The 13,465-nt window shown below is 44.4% G+C and overlaps 1 protein-coding gene across 1 annotated transcript in view; it reads left to right on the top strand.

Moving 5' to 3' along the window:
- Window positions 1-12,400: 12,400 nt before the first annotated feature.
- INTS6L (integrator complex subunit 6 like) overlaps window positions 12,401-13,465 on the top strand; it is a 72,277-nt gene continuing 71,212 nt past the window's right edge. The window contains exons 1-2 of the mRNA XM_017865396.1: window positions 12,401-12,863; window positions 12,999-13,076. Coding sequence (XP_017720885.1) covers window positions 12,753-12,863; window positions 12,999-13,076 — 189 coding nt within the window. The 5' untranslated portion in view covers window positions 12,401-12,752. The remainder of the gene's footprint in view (window positions 12,864-12,998; window positions 13,077-13,465) is intronic.

Here is a 13,465-nt window from a genome sequence, read left to right as displayed (position 1 = left end):
ATTTTAATTTACCACACATGTTTGTCAAGGAGCAATTAAGTGTATTTCTGTTGTGTTAAACATTGGGAAATGGTCCGTTTATTTGTAAAGTCCATTCGATTTTAAGTCTAATCATGTATCTGTAGTTAGTTCCCACAGTTAACAGATGTGAATTTGTGTCAACTGCAGATTTCTAACTGCTTTCTCATTGTTTCTCCCATGTTGTTCCTTCTTCAGGAAGGAATGTGTAGCACATTTCTAACATTTACATCATTTACCCAATGTTTTGCAAAATGGAAAATCTCCCTTCTGACAGCTTTTTAAAAAATTCAAACAACAAAGAAAAAAATTAAAGTTATTCACAGACTCTTGCACTTCCCAGAAATAACTTCTGTTAACACTGTGGTATATATACTTCCAGATATTTTATGCATATATACAAAAATGGAATCATACTATACCTTCTGTCTTTTTTAGTTAATATGTTGAACATCTTTTGTGTCAATGCTTTAAATATTTACCTTGTCTACCTTAATGATTGCATAGTATTATATTGTATGTATACAACTGTCCCTTGGTGTCTCTCTCTCCACTACAGGGGACTGGTTCCAGGACCCCCTCAGAAAACAAAGTTGGAGGATGCTCAAGTCCCTTATATAAAATGGCAGTATTTGCATATCATCTACACTCATCCTCCCATATACTTTAAAGATGATTTAAATAATCTAGAGATGTCTAGATTATTTACAATAATGAAAGCAACGTAAATGCTATATAAATGCTCTACTGTATTTTTTTAAAATTTGCATTATTTTTATTATTGTATTCTTATTTTAAAAATATTTTCCATTTGTGGTTGGTTGAATCAGTGGATGTGGAATCCACGGAAATGGATAGCCAATTGTATATTAAAACTTATGTAATCAGTATCCTTTTGAAAGACTTAAATGATGGTACAATACTATACCACTTCTTGGATGAATGAAGTAGATCTGCATGTGCTGCCATAAAAAGACATCCAGGAAGTAATATTAGGTTAAAAGAAAACCCTAAACTAAATTGCAGAAGAGTATGTGAGCTATGGTCCTATTATTGTAAAAATGTTTGTGACATGTATGTATATAGACATATACCTACATACCTAGAATACACACATACTCACACCTAGAAGAATGCCTGGAATGTAACATATCAAATATTAACAGTAATTACCTCTGATGAGTGAGACATTTATTTTTTTGGGTACACATCTATATTATCGCAAATCTGAATTTGTTACAATGAACAAGCAAAGTATGTTTTCTGTAGCTATATATATATTCAGAATATATATGTTTAGAATATATAAATTTGGAATAGATTTACGAAATTCCATGTGGAAGTTGTGTTTTTGTGAAAGTTGACAGTTTTAGAGCAGGAGTATGTAAACAAATAGAGCTGAGCCTTAGTTTAATCTGGAGAAAGGCATGTACCAAGGACAAGGATAGATGGCAGAGACACTATAGAAAGGAAAAACCATAGGACCTGACAACTAATTCTATGTAAGTGCAGAGATAAGGGTGAGTTAAAAAAAGCTCAGTCACTGAAAGAACTTTGGAGATAGCATTAACCTGAGTAGGGAAGCCAGAGGAGCTGATTTTAAAGGGGGAAATCATGACTTCAGAGCCTAGAAAGATGTATTAGTTTGCCTACTGTTACAAAATACCCTGAAACTTAGTGGCTTAAAACACTAATAATCATCTATTATTTATATGGCTTCTGTAGATCAGGAATTCAGACTTAGGCTCAGCAAGGAAAAGTTGTTTCTGTCTCATGATGTCTGTGTCCTCAGCTGGAAGATCCAAAAGCTGAGAGCTGGAAAGCATCTGATGGTTCTTTCACTCACATTGTCTCACAATTGATGTCAGGCTGGTGACTGGTGTCAGCTGGGGTCCTAGCTGGGACTGTCAGCCAGAACATCAACATGGAGCCTCTTCATGTGGTCTGGCTCCCTCACAACATGGTGGTTGGGTTCCAAAGGAGAGTATCCTGACAGAGCGAGAGAGAGATCCAGGTGGAAGCCATATTTCCTTTTAGAAGTTTGCCTTGGACATCACGCAGCATTGCCACCGCTGTACACCATTGACCAGTGTGGTTATAAGCCCCCTTCCCCATATTTAAGAGTGGGAAACACAGACCCCACCTCCCAGTGGGAAGAGTGTTAGTCACATTACATTATAAGGGCATGTGGGGTGGGATAAATGTATAGGTATGGCTAGCTTATAAAAATGAATCTGTCGCACTGCATTGTACTTTAAGGTGAATTTGACTATTCATGGCTTAATGAATTATCACTTTGAGAAAGACGGGCATTTGGCTAAGGAACCCAGCATCCCCCAGTGCCTTTACCTAAATGAACAACTCACTAAAGGTGGGGAAGCTACATTGTTAAAGGACCATGATTTGAGGAAGGGTGCTTTAATCTTTAAAAGGCCCAATATAAAACTTAAAAGGACTCAAAAAGTCTTTAATACGGCATACAAAGTCCTCTATGATCTGGCTTTTTGCCTAATTCTTGGATTTCATCTTCCAACTATTCCTTAACTCACACCTTAAGTACAAGGTATGCCAAATGTCTAGAAGTTCTTTGAACATACTATTTGAGGTCAGGTTCTCGTAATTTACTACAGGAGAGTTTCCGGAAGAAGGGGGTGAGGGAAGCAGGATAGGGCAGGGGAAGAACCTAAGCAAGAATGTGGACTCACTTGGAGAGAGGGTTTCGCTGCTTCCCCAAATCTGGGAATCACGAATGACACCACAAAGATGATCCCATCTTTGTTAGGCAGTTGTTGGGTGCAGGTTGTAGGGGATGGCGGGGGGGATGTGACTTGGTACCAAAGAGGCTCCTCTTCTTGAGGACAACTTTACAAAAGTTGTCCTCAAGAAGAGGAGGGGGCAGCCGACGTTCACAGCAGCTGTGGGATGGGTGCAGTTGCCAATAAAGAGCACTTGAGCAGACTACTAGCTGGGGCTACACACACATTAATCTGTTTCAAGGCTTCAGACCCTGGCTCCTACTAGTCCCTTTATTTTGGGAGACAACTGCTTCTCTTTTTCTTTTCATTTTTTTGAGACCAAGTCTCACTCTGTCACCCAGGCTGGAGGCCAGTGGCATGATCTCAACTCACTGCAGCCTCTGCCTCCCAGGTTCAAGTGATTCTCCTGCCTCCACACCCGGCTAATTTTTGTATTTTTCGTACAGACAAGGTTTCGCCATGTTGACCAGGCTGGTCTTGAACTCCTGACCTCAAGTGATCTGCCCACCTCGGCCTCTCAAAGTGTTGGGATTACAGGCGTGAGCCACCACACCTGGCCTCAACTGCCTCTCTTTTTCATCATGAATTCTTCCTTTCAGGACAAGTTCAGATACCACCTCCTCCAGGAGTCTTTCCCTGATGACTGGCTAAGTCTTACCCTTCTGTGCTCACATAGAACCTTGTGCATTTCTCTCTCTCTCTCCTCTCCCTCTCTCTCTCTCTCGCTCTCTCTCTCTCTCTCAGAGCATTTCCCACACTCTATTGAAAATATTTGTTTCTATTCTGGCCTTCCCCAGTGGAATAGAAGCTCATCAAGGCAGAAGCCATGTCCTGTTTATCTTTTCACCTCAGGCATTTAGCAAAGTGTCAAGTAGAGCAGGTCTAAGTAAATATCTGATGAACTGAACACTAAGTAAGTGATTTCTGTGGCTGTACAAGGCCAGCCAGCTCTGCTATCAATAATTCTTCGTTCTCCATTTGGTAGAAGGGAAACAGGCAAAACTGGGAAAATTAAGTGATTTATGACAAATAAGCTAGGTATAGGGGTTCTTACTACACCTAAGTAAAAATATGATCCTTCTATTGTTACATTTTAAAGGACATATTTACAAAAAAGGGAACAACAGACAGTGGGGCCTACTTGAAGGTGGAGGGTGGGAGGAGGGAGACGAGCAGAAAAAATAACCATTGGATCCTAGGCTTAGTTCAACAAATTCCCGGGACATGAGTTTGCTATATAACAAATCTTCACATGTGCTCCCAAACCTAAAATAAAAGTTAAAATAAAATAAAGGACATGTTCAAACATAGTTTAAATGTTGTCATTTAGAAAACATAGCCTTAAGGAGAAGAGGGAAGAATGATGAAACTTATGCTTTAGCAAGAATCAAAATGTTTCTTTTTTGTTAGTGGAAATGTCTTGGTATAGAAGCTGTTTAAGGATTTTTCACAATACTAACCCTCCCCAGAAGTTAAAAGGGAAACTAAAGGCATGTAAGTACTATGGACTAAATAAGTTGCAAAGAACCCAGCCAGGAGAAAAGCAGTGAGGGGATGAATTTAAGTGATATAGAAGGTAGAAATTCAACAGTACTTGCTGGTCTGGTAGATGTGGAGGAGGAGAGAGAGAGAAGCATCTAGGTTTCTGGAGGCAAGAGAGGCTAAGGCTGGCTGTGGCAAGGTCCTCCCCACCTGAATGCTTAGAATTCACTCTCTGTGCACTGCGTACATCCCTGGTGTTCCACACACAGAATAATGACCCTCTTGCCTGTGAGTTCCACAGTGGGCATGGGCAGTGGCTTCAGGGTGGTGAGGTATGAGGAGAACACCACAGAAAATGTGAAGGGGAAAGACCAAGATTCCAGGGCCTCAGCCCAGAGGCTCCAACACCCTGACTTGTGAGAGGAAGTTACCCAAGTGGCAAGACTCGCTGGGGAGCTTTGTGTGGGCTGCCCTGGGTCAACTTTCATCACCAGCTATTTTTATTTTTAGCCTACACCACCTCTCAGAGTAACCAAGTCTATAAATGTCCATATAACTTGCTGTGCCTGAGCCCTGGGCAGAAGGGAGCCACTAAGCCCTGGGCAGAAGGGAGCAGTAAGATTGTGCTAGGCATTTGGCTGCCCTTGATCAACAGATGTCTGGATCTCACCTCAGCTCTCTGGGCACCCCAACACTGCCACCACTCCTCACCCCTCACCAGCCCTTCTCCCATCAGGTTTCAGAAAGAGGATTTCCTGAGCATGGGTAGAACAACTGTCCATAGGCAGATCACAGCAAAATCAGGTCCCATACAGTCCTACAAGATGGGTTATCCAAGGCCAGTCTTTTGTGGGCTGAGGGAGGGCAGTCTTCATGCCTGGATGACTCACTCTCTCTGGCCCCTCTGCATCCTGCTGCACTGCAGGGCAGTGCCCAGGTTTCCTGTGCTTCCCTGTCAGTGAGCTGGTTCCATGCTGGGCTTCTTCTAATGTGTGTCTGGGCTCTTAGACACCCAGCACATACCTTCTTGTTCTGGTATTGTTCCTGCAGAGTGGAGAAAAAGAGCTTGAGCTCGGAGGTCAGGCAGTTGACCAGCGGAGGGACCCCAGTTTCCTCACGTTCACCTGGGAAAAATAGTAGGCCCTACCTCACAAGATTGGTGTCTTGAGATAAGATGTGCAAAGTGCCAAGGCCTTTACCTTATACGTAGTTCGTGCTTAAAAAAACAAGCACTCACAACTGTAGTGTATTCCCCCAAAATCTGTCTGGGAAGCTTCTCCCCTCTTTGAGGCTTATTTTTATACTTTGCTCAGCCAGCTTGCTTCCTAGTAATTTTTACATGGGTGGCCCACAGACAAGTCAAACTCACCTTGCCCCTTGTACAAAGATTAGCTTTTTACCTGACTTTATTTCTTCCATGGTAGTTATCACCATCTGACATACTAGATATTTACTTGTTTATTTATTATAAATGTGCCAAGACAGGGAATCTTGGCCTATGTATCTAGATCTTGGAACAATGCCTGGCACTGCTTACAAAATATTTGTTGAATAGCCTCCACCTGCCCCAAAATGCATCTCTTCCTTTGTCTTCTGTCTCAGTGAGTAGCCCCACAATTTCCCTATTGCCCAAGCCAGAATGCTGATCACCCTTGACTCCTCCCTTTTCCTACATCCCATGTTCAGTCAATGGCTAGGACTTGACTACCCTACCGTCTAAATGTACCTGGCACCTATACACTTCTCTCCACCCTCTTGTCACCACTACAATTCAGCCCACCTAAATTATAGAAATAGACTCCTCGCTTGTCTTCTGGATTCCATTTTTGTCCTCGTCTAACCCATTCTCTGTGCTGAAGATAGAAGGATATCACCGAAACCTGATCTGTTGAGAATCATTCAATGGTTCCTCGTTGTCTCCACGATAAAATTCAACTCCTTACAGGGCCGACTAGGCCCTGCATGATCTGGCTCCTGCTAAGCTCTTCAAACTCATTTCTATCCACTTCTCCCCTCTACCTATTCCCCCACTCCAGCTCCTTTCATTACAGTCATACAGAACTTCCTTTTCTTTCCCAAGGGGTCTCTGTCAGTCTCTCTCACCATCTCATCCACATTCCCCATTTCCTGCCTGGGACACTCTTCCTCCTTTGGTGTGTTATTCCTCGCCCCCCACCAGCCTCCTTCACCAGGATAATTCCTAAGCAAAGTCAGATCCTGTAAGAAATCTTCTCTGTATGCGCCCCTGACATCTCCACCCCCTCTAGAATATACTTTCCTTCTTGGTGCTTCCATAACACCCTGTATTTCCTCTCTTATAGCACTCAATATAATATCACATCTATTATTTTGACTATTTTCCTACTAGAATGTAAGCTCTACAAGGGCCAGAACTATATCTATTCTTGCTTTTATTTAACACAAATAGAGCTTACTCTGTGCTTAGCATGTCTCTGAGCTCTTCATGGGCTGGGCACAGTGGCTCATACTTGTAATCCCAACATTTGGGAGGCTGAAGTGGGAGGAATGGTTGAGCCCAGGAGTTTGAGACCAGCCTGGGCAACATAGCAAGACCGTGTCTCTACAAAAAAAAAAAAAAAAAAAAAAAAGTATTCATTCATTTAATCATCATTACAATCCAAAGAAATATTATTATTATTACCGTTATACAGATGATGAAGCTGAGGCAGAAAGAGGTTAAGTAAACTTGTCCCAGGTCACATAGCTGGTAAATGGCAGAGCCGGAATTTGAACCCCCAGATCCAAGCTCGTAACCACTACAATATGCTGTTTCCCTTTTTCCCACGTGCATACTCATTGCCCATCATATAGAAGGTCCACCCAAGCAGTATTTGAATAAAAGAAAGAAAGAATGACTAAGTGAATAAAGACTGTGGAAATAACACAGTCCTTTGTGGAGACAGTGAGAGGAAAAGAGGTAGCCATGGAGTGAGACAAAGATTAACAGTCAGTGAAGGTGAAAACAAATGGTCCAAGGTGTAGGAAGACCCCAGGTGAAATTGCAGGAGATGAAAAACAAGGTAGTTGGGAGTGGGAGCTCAGGAAGGCATGTAACAAGTAGCTCTTCAATCAACAAAGGAAATACAGAACACACCATTGGACTTGGCCAGAAGTAGGCCACTGGGGACCTCTGAGCAGTTTCCATGGAGTGCAGGGAAAATAACCAGATTGCATGGGCTTGAGGAGACAGAGGGTGCTGAAGAAACCAGACAGGGAGATTTTACTTCCCTCTAAACCAAGAAAGGCGGGCTTTGGGAGGGGTAGTCACCAGGTTAAGTAAGGTCTTTTGTCAAGATGTAGTGATTACGGCCGGGCCTGGTGGCTTATGTCTATAATCCCAGCACTTTGGGAGGCTGAGTTGGGATGATCGGTTGCATCCAGGAGTTCAAGACCAGTCTGGGCGACATAGTGAGACCCCATCTCTATAAAAAAAATTAAACATTAACCAGGCATCGTGGCAAGCACCTGTAGTCCCAACTACTCAGGAGGCTGAAGTGGAAGGATCACTTGAGCCAGGGAGGTTGAGGTTCTAGTAAGTTGTGGTCACACCACGGTACTCCAGCCTGGGTGACAGAGTGTGACCCTCTCAAAAATAAAAATGAAAATATAGTGATTAGGGACTGCTTAAAGACAAGAGGTGACAAATCTTGGAAGAGTGAAAAATCAAACTGACTCTCACCAAAACAAAGCATCAGCTGTATGGTGGTGGACCACACCACAACATAAAATGTAAACATGGGGCAAAGTCTGTGACCATTTGTATGAAGGGAATGAAGGCCAGGAGAGCAGTATATGAAGAGCAAGGACTTGAAGGGGAAAGAGGAAACTCTTTTCAAGAGCTCACAATTTCAAAAAATGTTAGAAAATCGAAAAGAAGACAGGATGGTTAATGCAGGTCATACAGCCTGAAATTTGGGAGCAGTTGGAAGAGGATTTGACTGAAGGAGACAAACAGTGAGCAGTGGCCCCAGAAGGAGCCATTTCATAAGGAAGCATGAGTAGAACAAAAGGGAAGTTGCCAGGGTTCTGGGTAAGCAGTGAGGACTGTCAGTTCAATGCCTTGGCCTGAAGGGGCCTTCTGGAGCCCAAATCCAAATGGCCCTGGATCCTCAGGGACAGGGGAGCTGGGTCTACCACCCTGCTCCCATGAGAGATGGCAGGCAGGGGGCAACATGGGAGGGCTGGGTAACCCTAGGAAAGGAGCTATAGGATAATACCCCAAGCACCTGGAAATATGATGAAAGAATGAAAACCACAGCACATTTGACAATTTCTTTCAATAACCATTTATGGAGCAAGTACTTTGCACCAGGCATTGGTTATAGGCTCTAGCTGCTCTCAAGGAGTTTACATTCTAGTACAAGAAACAAACCCAAGGCAGAAAGAACCTACAACACGAAGAGGCTGATGTTCTGTAGCAGAGAAAGATGTAGAAAGGGCTTTGTATGGGCTAGTGTTGATGTATGCCAAAGAAACACAGTGGAGAAGTCTACACACTTTCCAGCATAATACAGAGCTTACTTTCCTCCAGGAAGTGATGAAGAGAAGGTTCTTGGTGATAGCTTGGGGTCTGGTTTAATCTGAATAAGCCCATAAATCCATTACATGGTTTTTTTTTTTGTATATTGCCATTTTGTAGTTTATACTGAGACGCAAATATTCTTCAATTCTATGTTTACATCACTTCAATTCCATTTGCATTTATGCCAGAAAGAATCAATAACATGTCTTGTTAGAAAAAAAAAAAAATACGTTAAAAGGCATTCACCTGCATGGGGAGAATATCTTGTCCCTAGAAGGTCACTCTGTGGGACCATGTATATGCTCGACCACAGGAGCATTGTGTGACTGAGACTATTTGTGCTTCACTAATGCTGGTAAGTCGTTTTTGAAAATTGCCTCAGTAATATTCACATTGGAATAACTTTTACAATACTTTTAATGTAATTTTTAACATAGCCCCTTTTCTGATTATAAAAGTAAGGCATACTCATTGAAAAGTTGGGAGGAAAGTATAAAGGAGATTTTAAATGTCATCTTAAAATACCATTTGTAAACTGGGGTATATCATGGCACAGCAGTCCTTATTCTCCTCTCTCACACACACATACATACATAGATATTCACAAAATAAAATATAAACTCCTCATGGGAAATCTTATGATTCTTCAACCAAAGGATAGTCTAAGCAACAAATCAACCCAATGCATTTATTTGGTGGGCTGAAAGTTTGTATAGTATTACTCAAAATTGACTTTAACAGGCTGGGCACGATGGCTCACACCTGTAAACCCAGCAATTTGGGAGGCCGAGGCGTGTGGATCACTTGAAGTCAGGAGTTTGAGACCAGCCTGGTCAACATGGTGAAACTTCATCTCTACTCAAAATACAAAAATTAGCTGAGCATGGTAGCACATGCCTCTAGTACCAGCTACTCAGGAGGCTGAGGCAGGAGAATCACTTTAAGCTGGGAGGCAGAGGTTGCAGTGAGCCGAGATCACGCCACTGTACTGTAGGGCAACAGAGCACGACTCGATCTCACAAAAACTGTGAACTAGGCAAAGTTTCTTTCCACGAAATAATCACATCCCCATCTTAATAATCCCATCCCTATCTAATGTTAGGCAGAATTCTTAGGTGACCCCATGATCTCCAACCCTTGGTGTTACATCTGTATAATATTCTTCCCTTGAGTGTGGGTGGGACCTGTGGCTTGCTTCTAGTCAATAGAATATGGCAAAAGTAATGGAGGTCACTCTCGAGATTATCTACATTATATAAGGCTCCATCTTGGAGTGACAGATTTCTCTGCTGGCCTTGAAGTAGCAGCTATGTTGTGAACAGCCAATGGAGAAAGCCATATGGCACAGACCTGCAACAGAAGGTGGACCTGAAGGTGGTCTCTGGTCACCAGCATACAGCCCCAAGGAAATGAATTCTGCCAGAAATCTGAAGGAGCCTGGAAACCAATTCTTTCCCAGTTGAACCTCCAGATGAAAACAGCCTGGCTGACACTTTGCAGACTTATGAGACTAAGTAGAGAACCCTGGTAAACTCAGACCCCTGACTCATGGAAACTGTGAGATAGTAAATGCTTGTGTTGTTTTAAGCCACCAAATTTGTGATAATTTGTTACACAGTGGTAGAAAACTAACACACTGCCCCCAACAGTCCTATATTTTTTGTACCCTAGCCCATGTAGGCATTGCCCTTCTACATTGACATTTGTATTGGAATGGAAATGGTGGCTTCTGGTATCTTTTTCATACTTATTTCTTCATTAATTCCCTACATTCCACCAGAATGGCCTGAAATGCACCATACATAGTACTATCTTTGGCTGAATTTTTGTTCATACCATTCCTTCCAACCAGATTCCCTCTCTTCCACCTTTGTGCCTTGTTCATGAAATCCTCTGAATTTCTAGACCACTGGACGATTGTTTCCATAGCACTTTTTAATTTGCATCCTTGTTTGTCCCTGATTCATATACTGCCATAGACTTATTTTAAAATCGTATTTCTCTGAGAATGTATTGAATGTGTATATATAATATATAAAAATGTAATACACAGAATATATACATATATATATAATGTGTACATAGAATATATAAAAGACTTTTTATTTTTTTTGAGACGGAATCTCATTCTGTCACGCAGGCTGGAGTACAGTGGCGTGATCTCAGTTCACTGCAACCTCCATCTCCTGCGTTCAAGTGATTCTCCTGCCTCAGCCTCCCAAGTAGCTGGGACTACAGGCGCCTGCTACCATGGCTGGCTAATTTTGTATTTTAGTAGAGACGGGAGTTTCACCATGTTGGCCAGGCTGGTCTCAAACTCCTGCCCTCAAATGATCCACTCACCTTGGCTTCCCAAAGTGCTGGATTACAGGCATGAGCCACCGCGCCTGACCAAAAGATATAAAATACTATATATGTGTATGTCATCATCTCTCCTCAATGAAATTGCAAACTCATTGGAGCCCTGGATTCCACATTGTGCATAGTAATTGCCAGGAATACACAAGTCCAAATTTTAAAACTGTGTCATATGAAGTAGTCGATCAAGTGTGGTTGGCCACTTATTGAATCTCTTCACAGAGCCAGACCTGAGAGTATCCGACATTGTTACTCTAACCTCAGGGAGCTGCATTTTCCTTTACTAAAATGAATGTAATGCCATCTGCCATAATTAATTCAAAGATTAAACAAGGCTACCGTGGGTGCCTGGCTCTTCATAGGTGCTCAATAAATGTGAGTTGAGAGCCCGCCCCTGTGGTCCCAGCTACTTGGGAGGCTGAGATGGGAGGATCGCTTGAGCCCAGGAGCCGGATGGTGCAGACTGCTATGATGGGGCCACTGCACTCCAGCCTGGGCGATCAAGCGAGATCTTCTTTATTTATTTATATAAATAAATAAATAAATGTGCGAGTTGAATCACAATCTAGGTTTGCAAACCTCCTTGTGTAAAGGCTGCGCAGAGAGAACAGTGGTGGAATTATCACAGGCAGGCCAATGTTTCAAAGAGCTTAGTGAAACTGAAGAAGCTTGTGCATACAAAAGGCCAGTTTAGGTAACTGTGTTTAAGCTTTAGTTTCCTTTCTAAGTAGATATATGTGGAATGCAAGGCCAGCAACCGACTCACAAATACTGATCAAGACGGGGGAGGGATCTAAAGGAATGTGAGTACGTCCTGCCAGGAAAGAAGTTTGCTGCTTCTGAAATATTTTCGTCTTCGCCACTGGCAGGATTGATCGATTGCAGTTAGCAAAGCGTTTTCTGTGCAGACTGTCCAAGCATCTGCTTCTGTACTTCTGTACAACTGTTGCTCAAATTCACTCTTCCTTTCGAATCACCATCTTTGAAGAGCGACAGAAAAATCCATCTAAACCACCCGAACTAATTATTTGAACTGCTTCCAAGTCCTTTAAAGGAGAATCCTAGCGAGGGTCCTTAACACTTCCCCTTACCCTCTGCCTGGGTTCAAACTTCAACTCCCAGGGTTCGCCCAAGTCCCTCCCCCAGTCCTGTCATCTAATGAATATGCAAATACCACATAATTGGCAGCCAATGGCTTGGGTTCTGGTCACATGGTGCCGATGGTAGGTGAGCAGACAGAAGTTGTCAGTGAACAGAGACGGCGCTCAGTCTGGGGCGAGCGCTCTAGTGAGCGCGGACGGATGCTTAGGCAGTAGTCCTGGCAGCGGCAGTAGTGGTGGCAGCAGAAGAGAGGAAGGGGGAGGGCCCCGAGGGCTACACACGCTCACACTTTCAAGTTCCCTTGGAGGGAGAGGAGGTGGGGCTGCAGAAAGAGGAGGCCAGGAGCGGTCCCATCCGTCCCGTCCCGTTTCCCCCTCTTTCTCTTGCTCCTTGCCCCCCGGCTCTGCGAGAGTTGAGGGTTCGGGTGGCTGTACGCGGCAGTGAGGGCAAGAGGGCCAGGAGAGTGGGGAGCGGAGGCAGGAGTGCGGGAGAAGATGCCCATCCTGCTGTTCCTCATAGACACGTCCGCCTCTATGAACCAGCGCACTGACCTGGGCACCTCCTATTTGGACATTGCCAAAGGCGCTGTGGAGTTATTCTTGAAGGTAAAGGGAGGGGAGGGGAGAGATGGGGAGAGCTCCCGAGGGATTTCGGGGTGTGGATTGAGGTGCTTCTGTAACGTTTGTATCGCCCTCCCCCCCTTTCCTACGCGACCCCCTCCGTCATCCCTCGCCCCGCAGCTGCGCGCCCGGGACCCGGCCAGCCGCGGAGACAGGTACATGCTGGTCACCTACGACGAACCCCCGTACTGCATCAAGGTAAAGGGGCTACGGGTGGGGGGACAGGCGGGAAGCGGGAGCAAGTCGGCGGGGGCTGCTTACCCCCCTGCCCCCGCCCGAGGCGGTCCTGCGTCGCCCGGCGGGGCGGGCGGCGGGGGGGCGCAGAGGGCGGTCGGAGTGGTGCCGTCGGCGGCTTCGGAGTAGCTGTCGCACCTGGGGTCGGGGAGAGGGGACCGGGTAGGAGCAGCCCCAGGGAGAAACCGCAGGAGGGCCGAGCTCGTGGCGCGACAACCGCAGCTGCCTCGGAACATGGCGGACATTTTGCTTTTGTATGAGCCTGCGAGAGGGAGACTGAGGGCGCTGCTGAGATGGAAAGGAGGGAGGGGAGGGAGGAGCGGGGAAGGAGGGCCCGAAACCCGGAGGGAGGC

The sequence above is a fragment of the Rhinopithecus bieti genome, unplaced genomic scaffold (assembly GCF_001698545.2).
Source record: "Rhinopithecus bieti isolate Rb0 unplaced genomic scaffold, ASM169854v2 scaffold_83013, whole genome shotgun sequence".
Classification (NCBI taxonomy): domain Eukaryota; kingdom Metazoa; phylum Chordata; class Mammalia; order Primates; family Cercopithecidae; genus Rhinopithecus; species Rhinopithecus bieti.
Note: the sequence above shows the minus strand (reverse complement) of the source record. Positions and strands in the feature narration are given on the sequence as shown.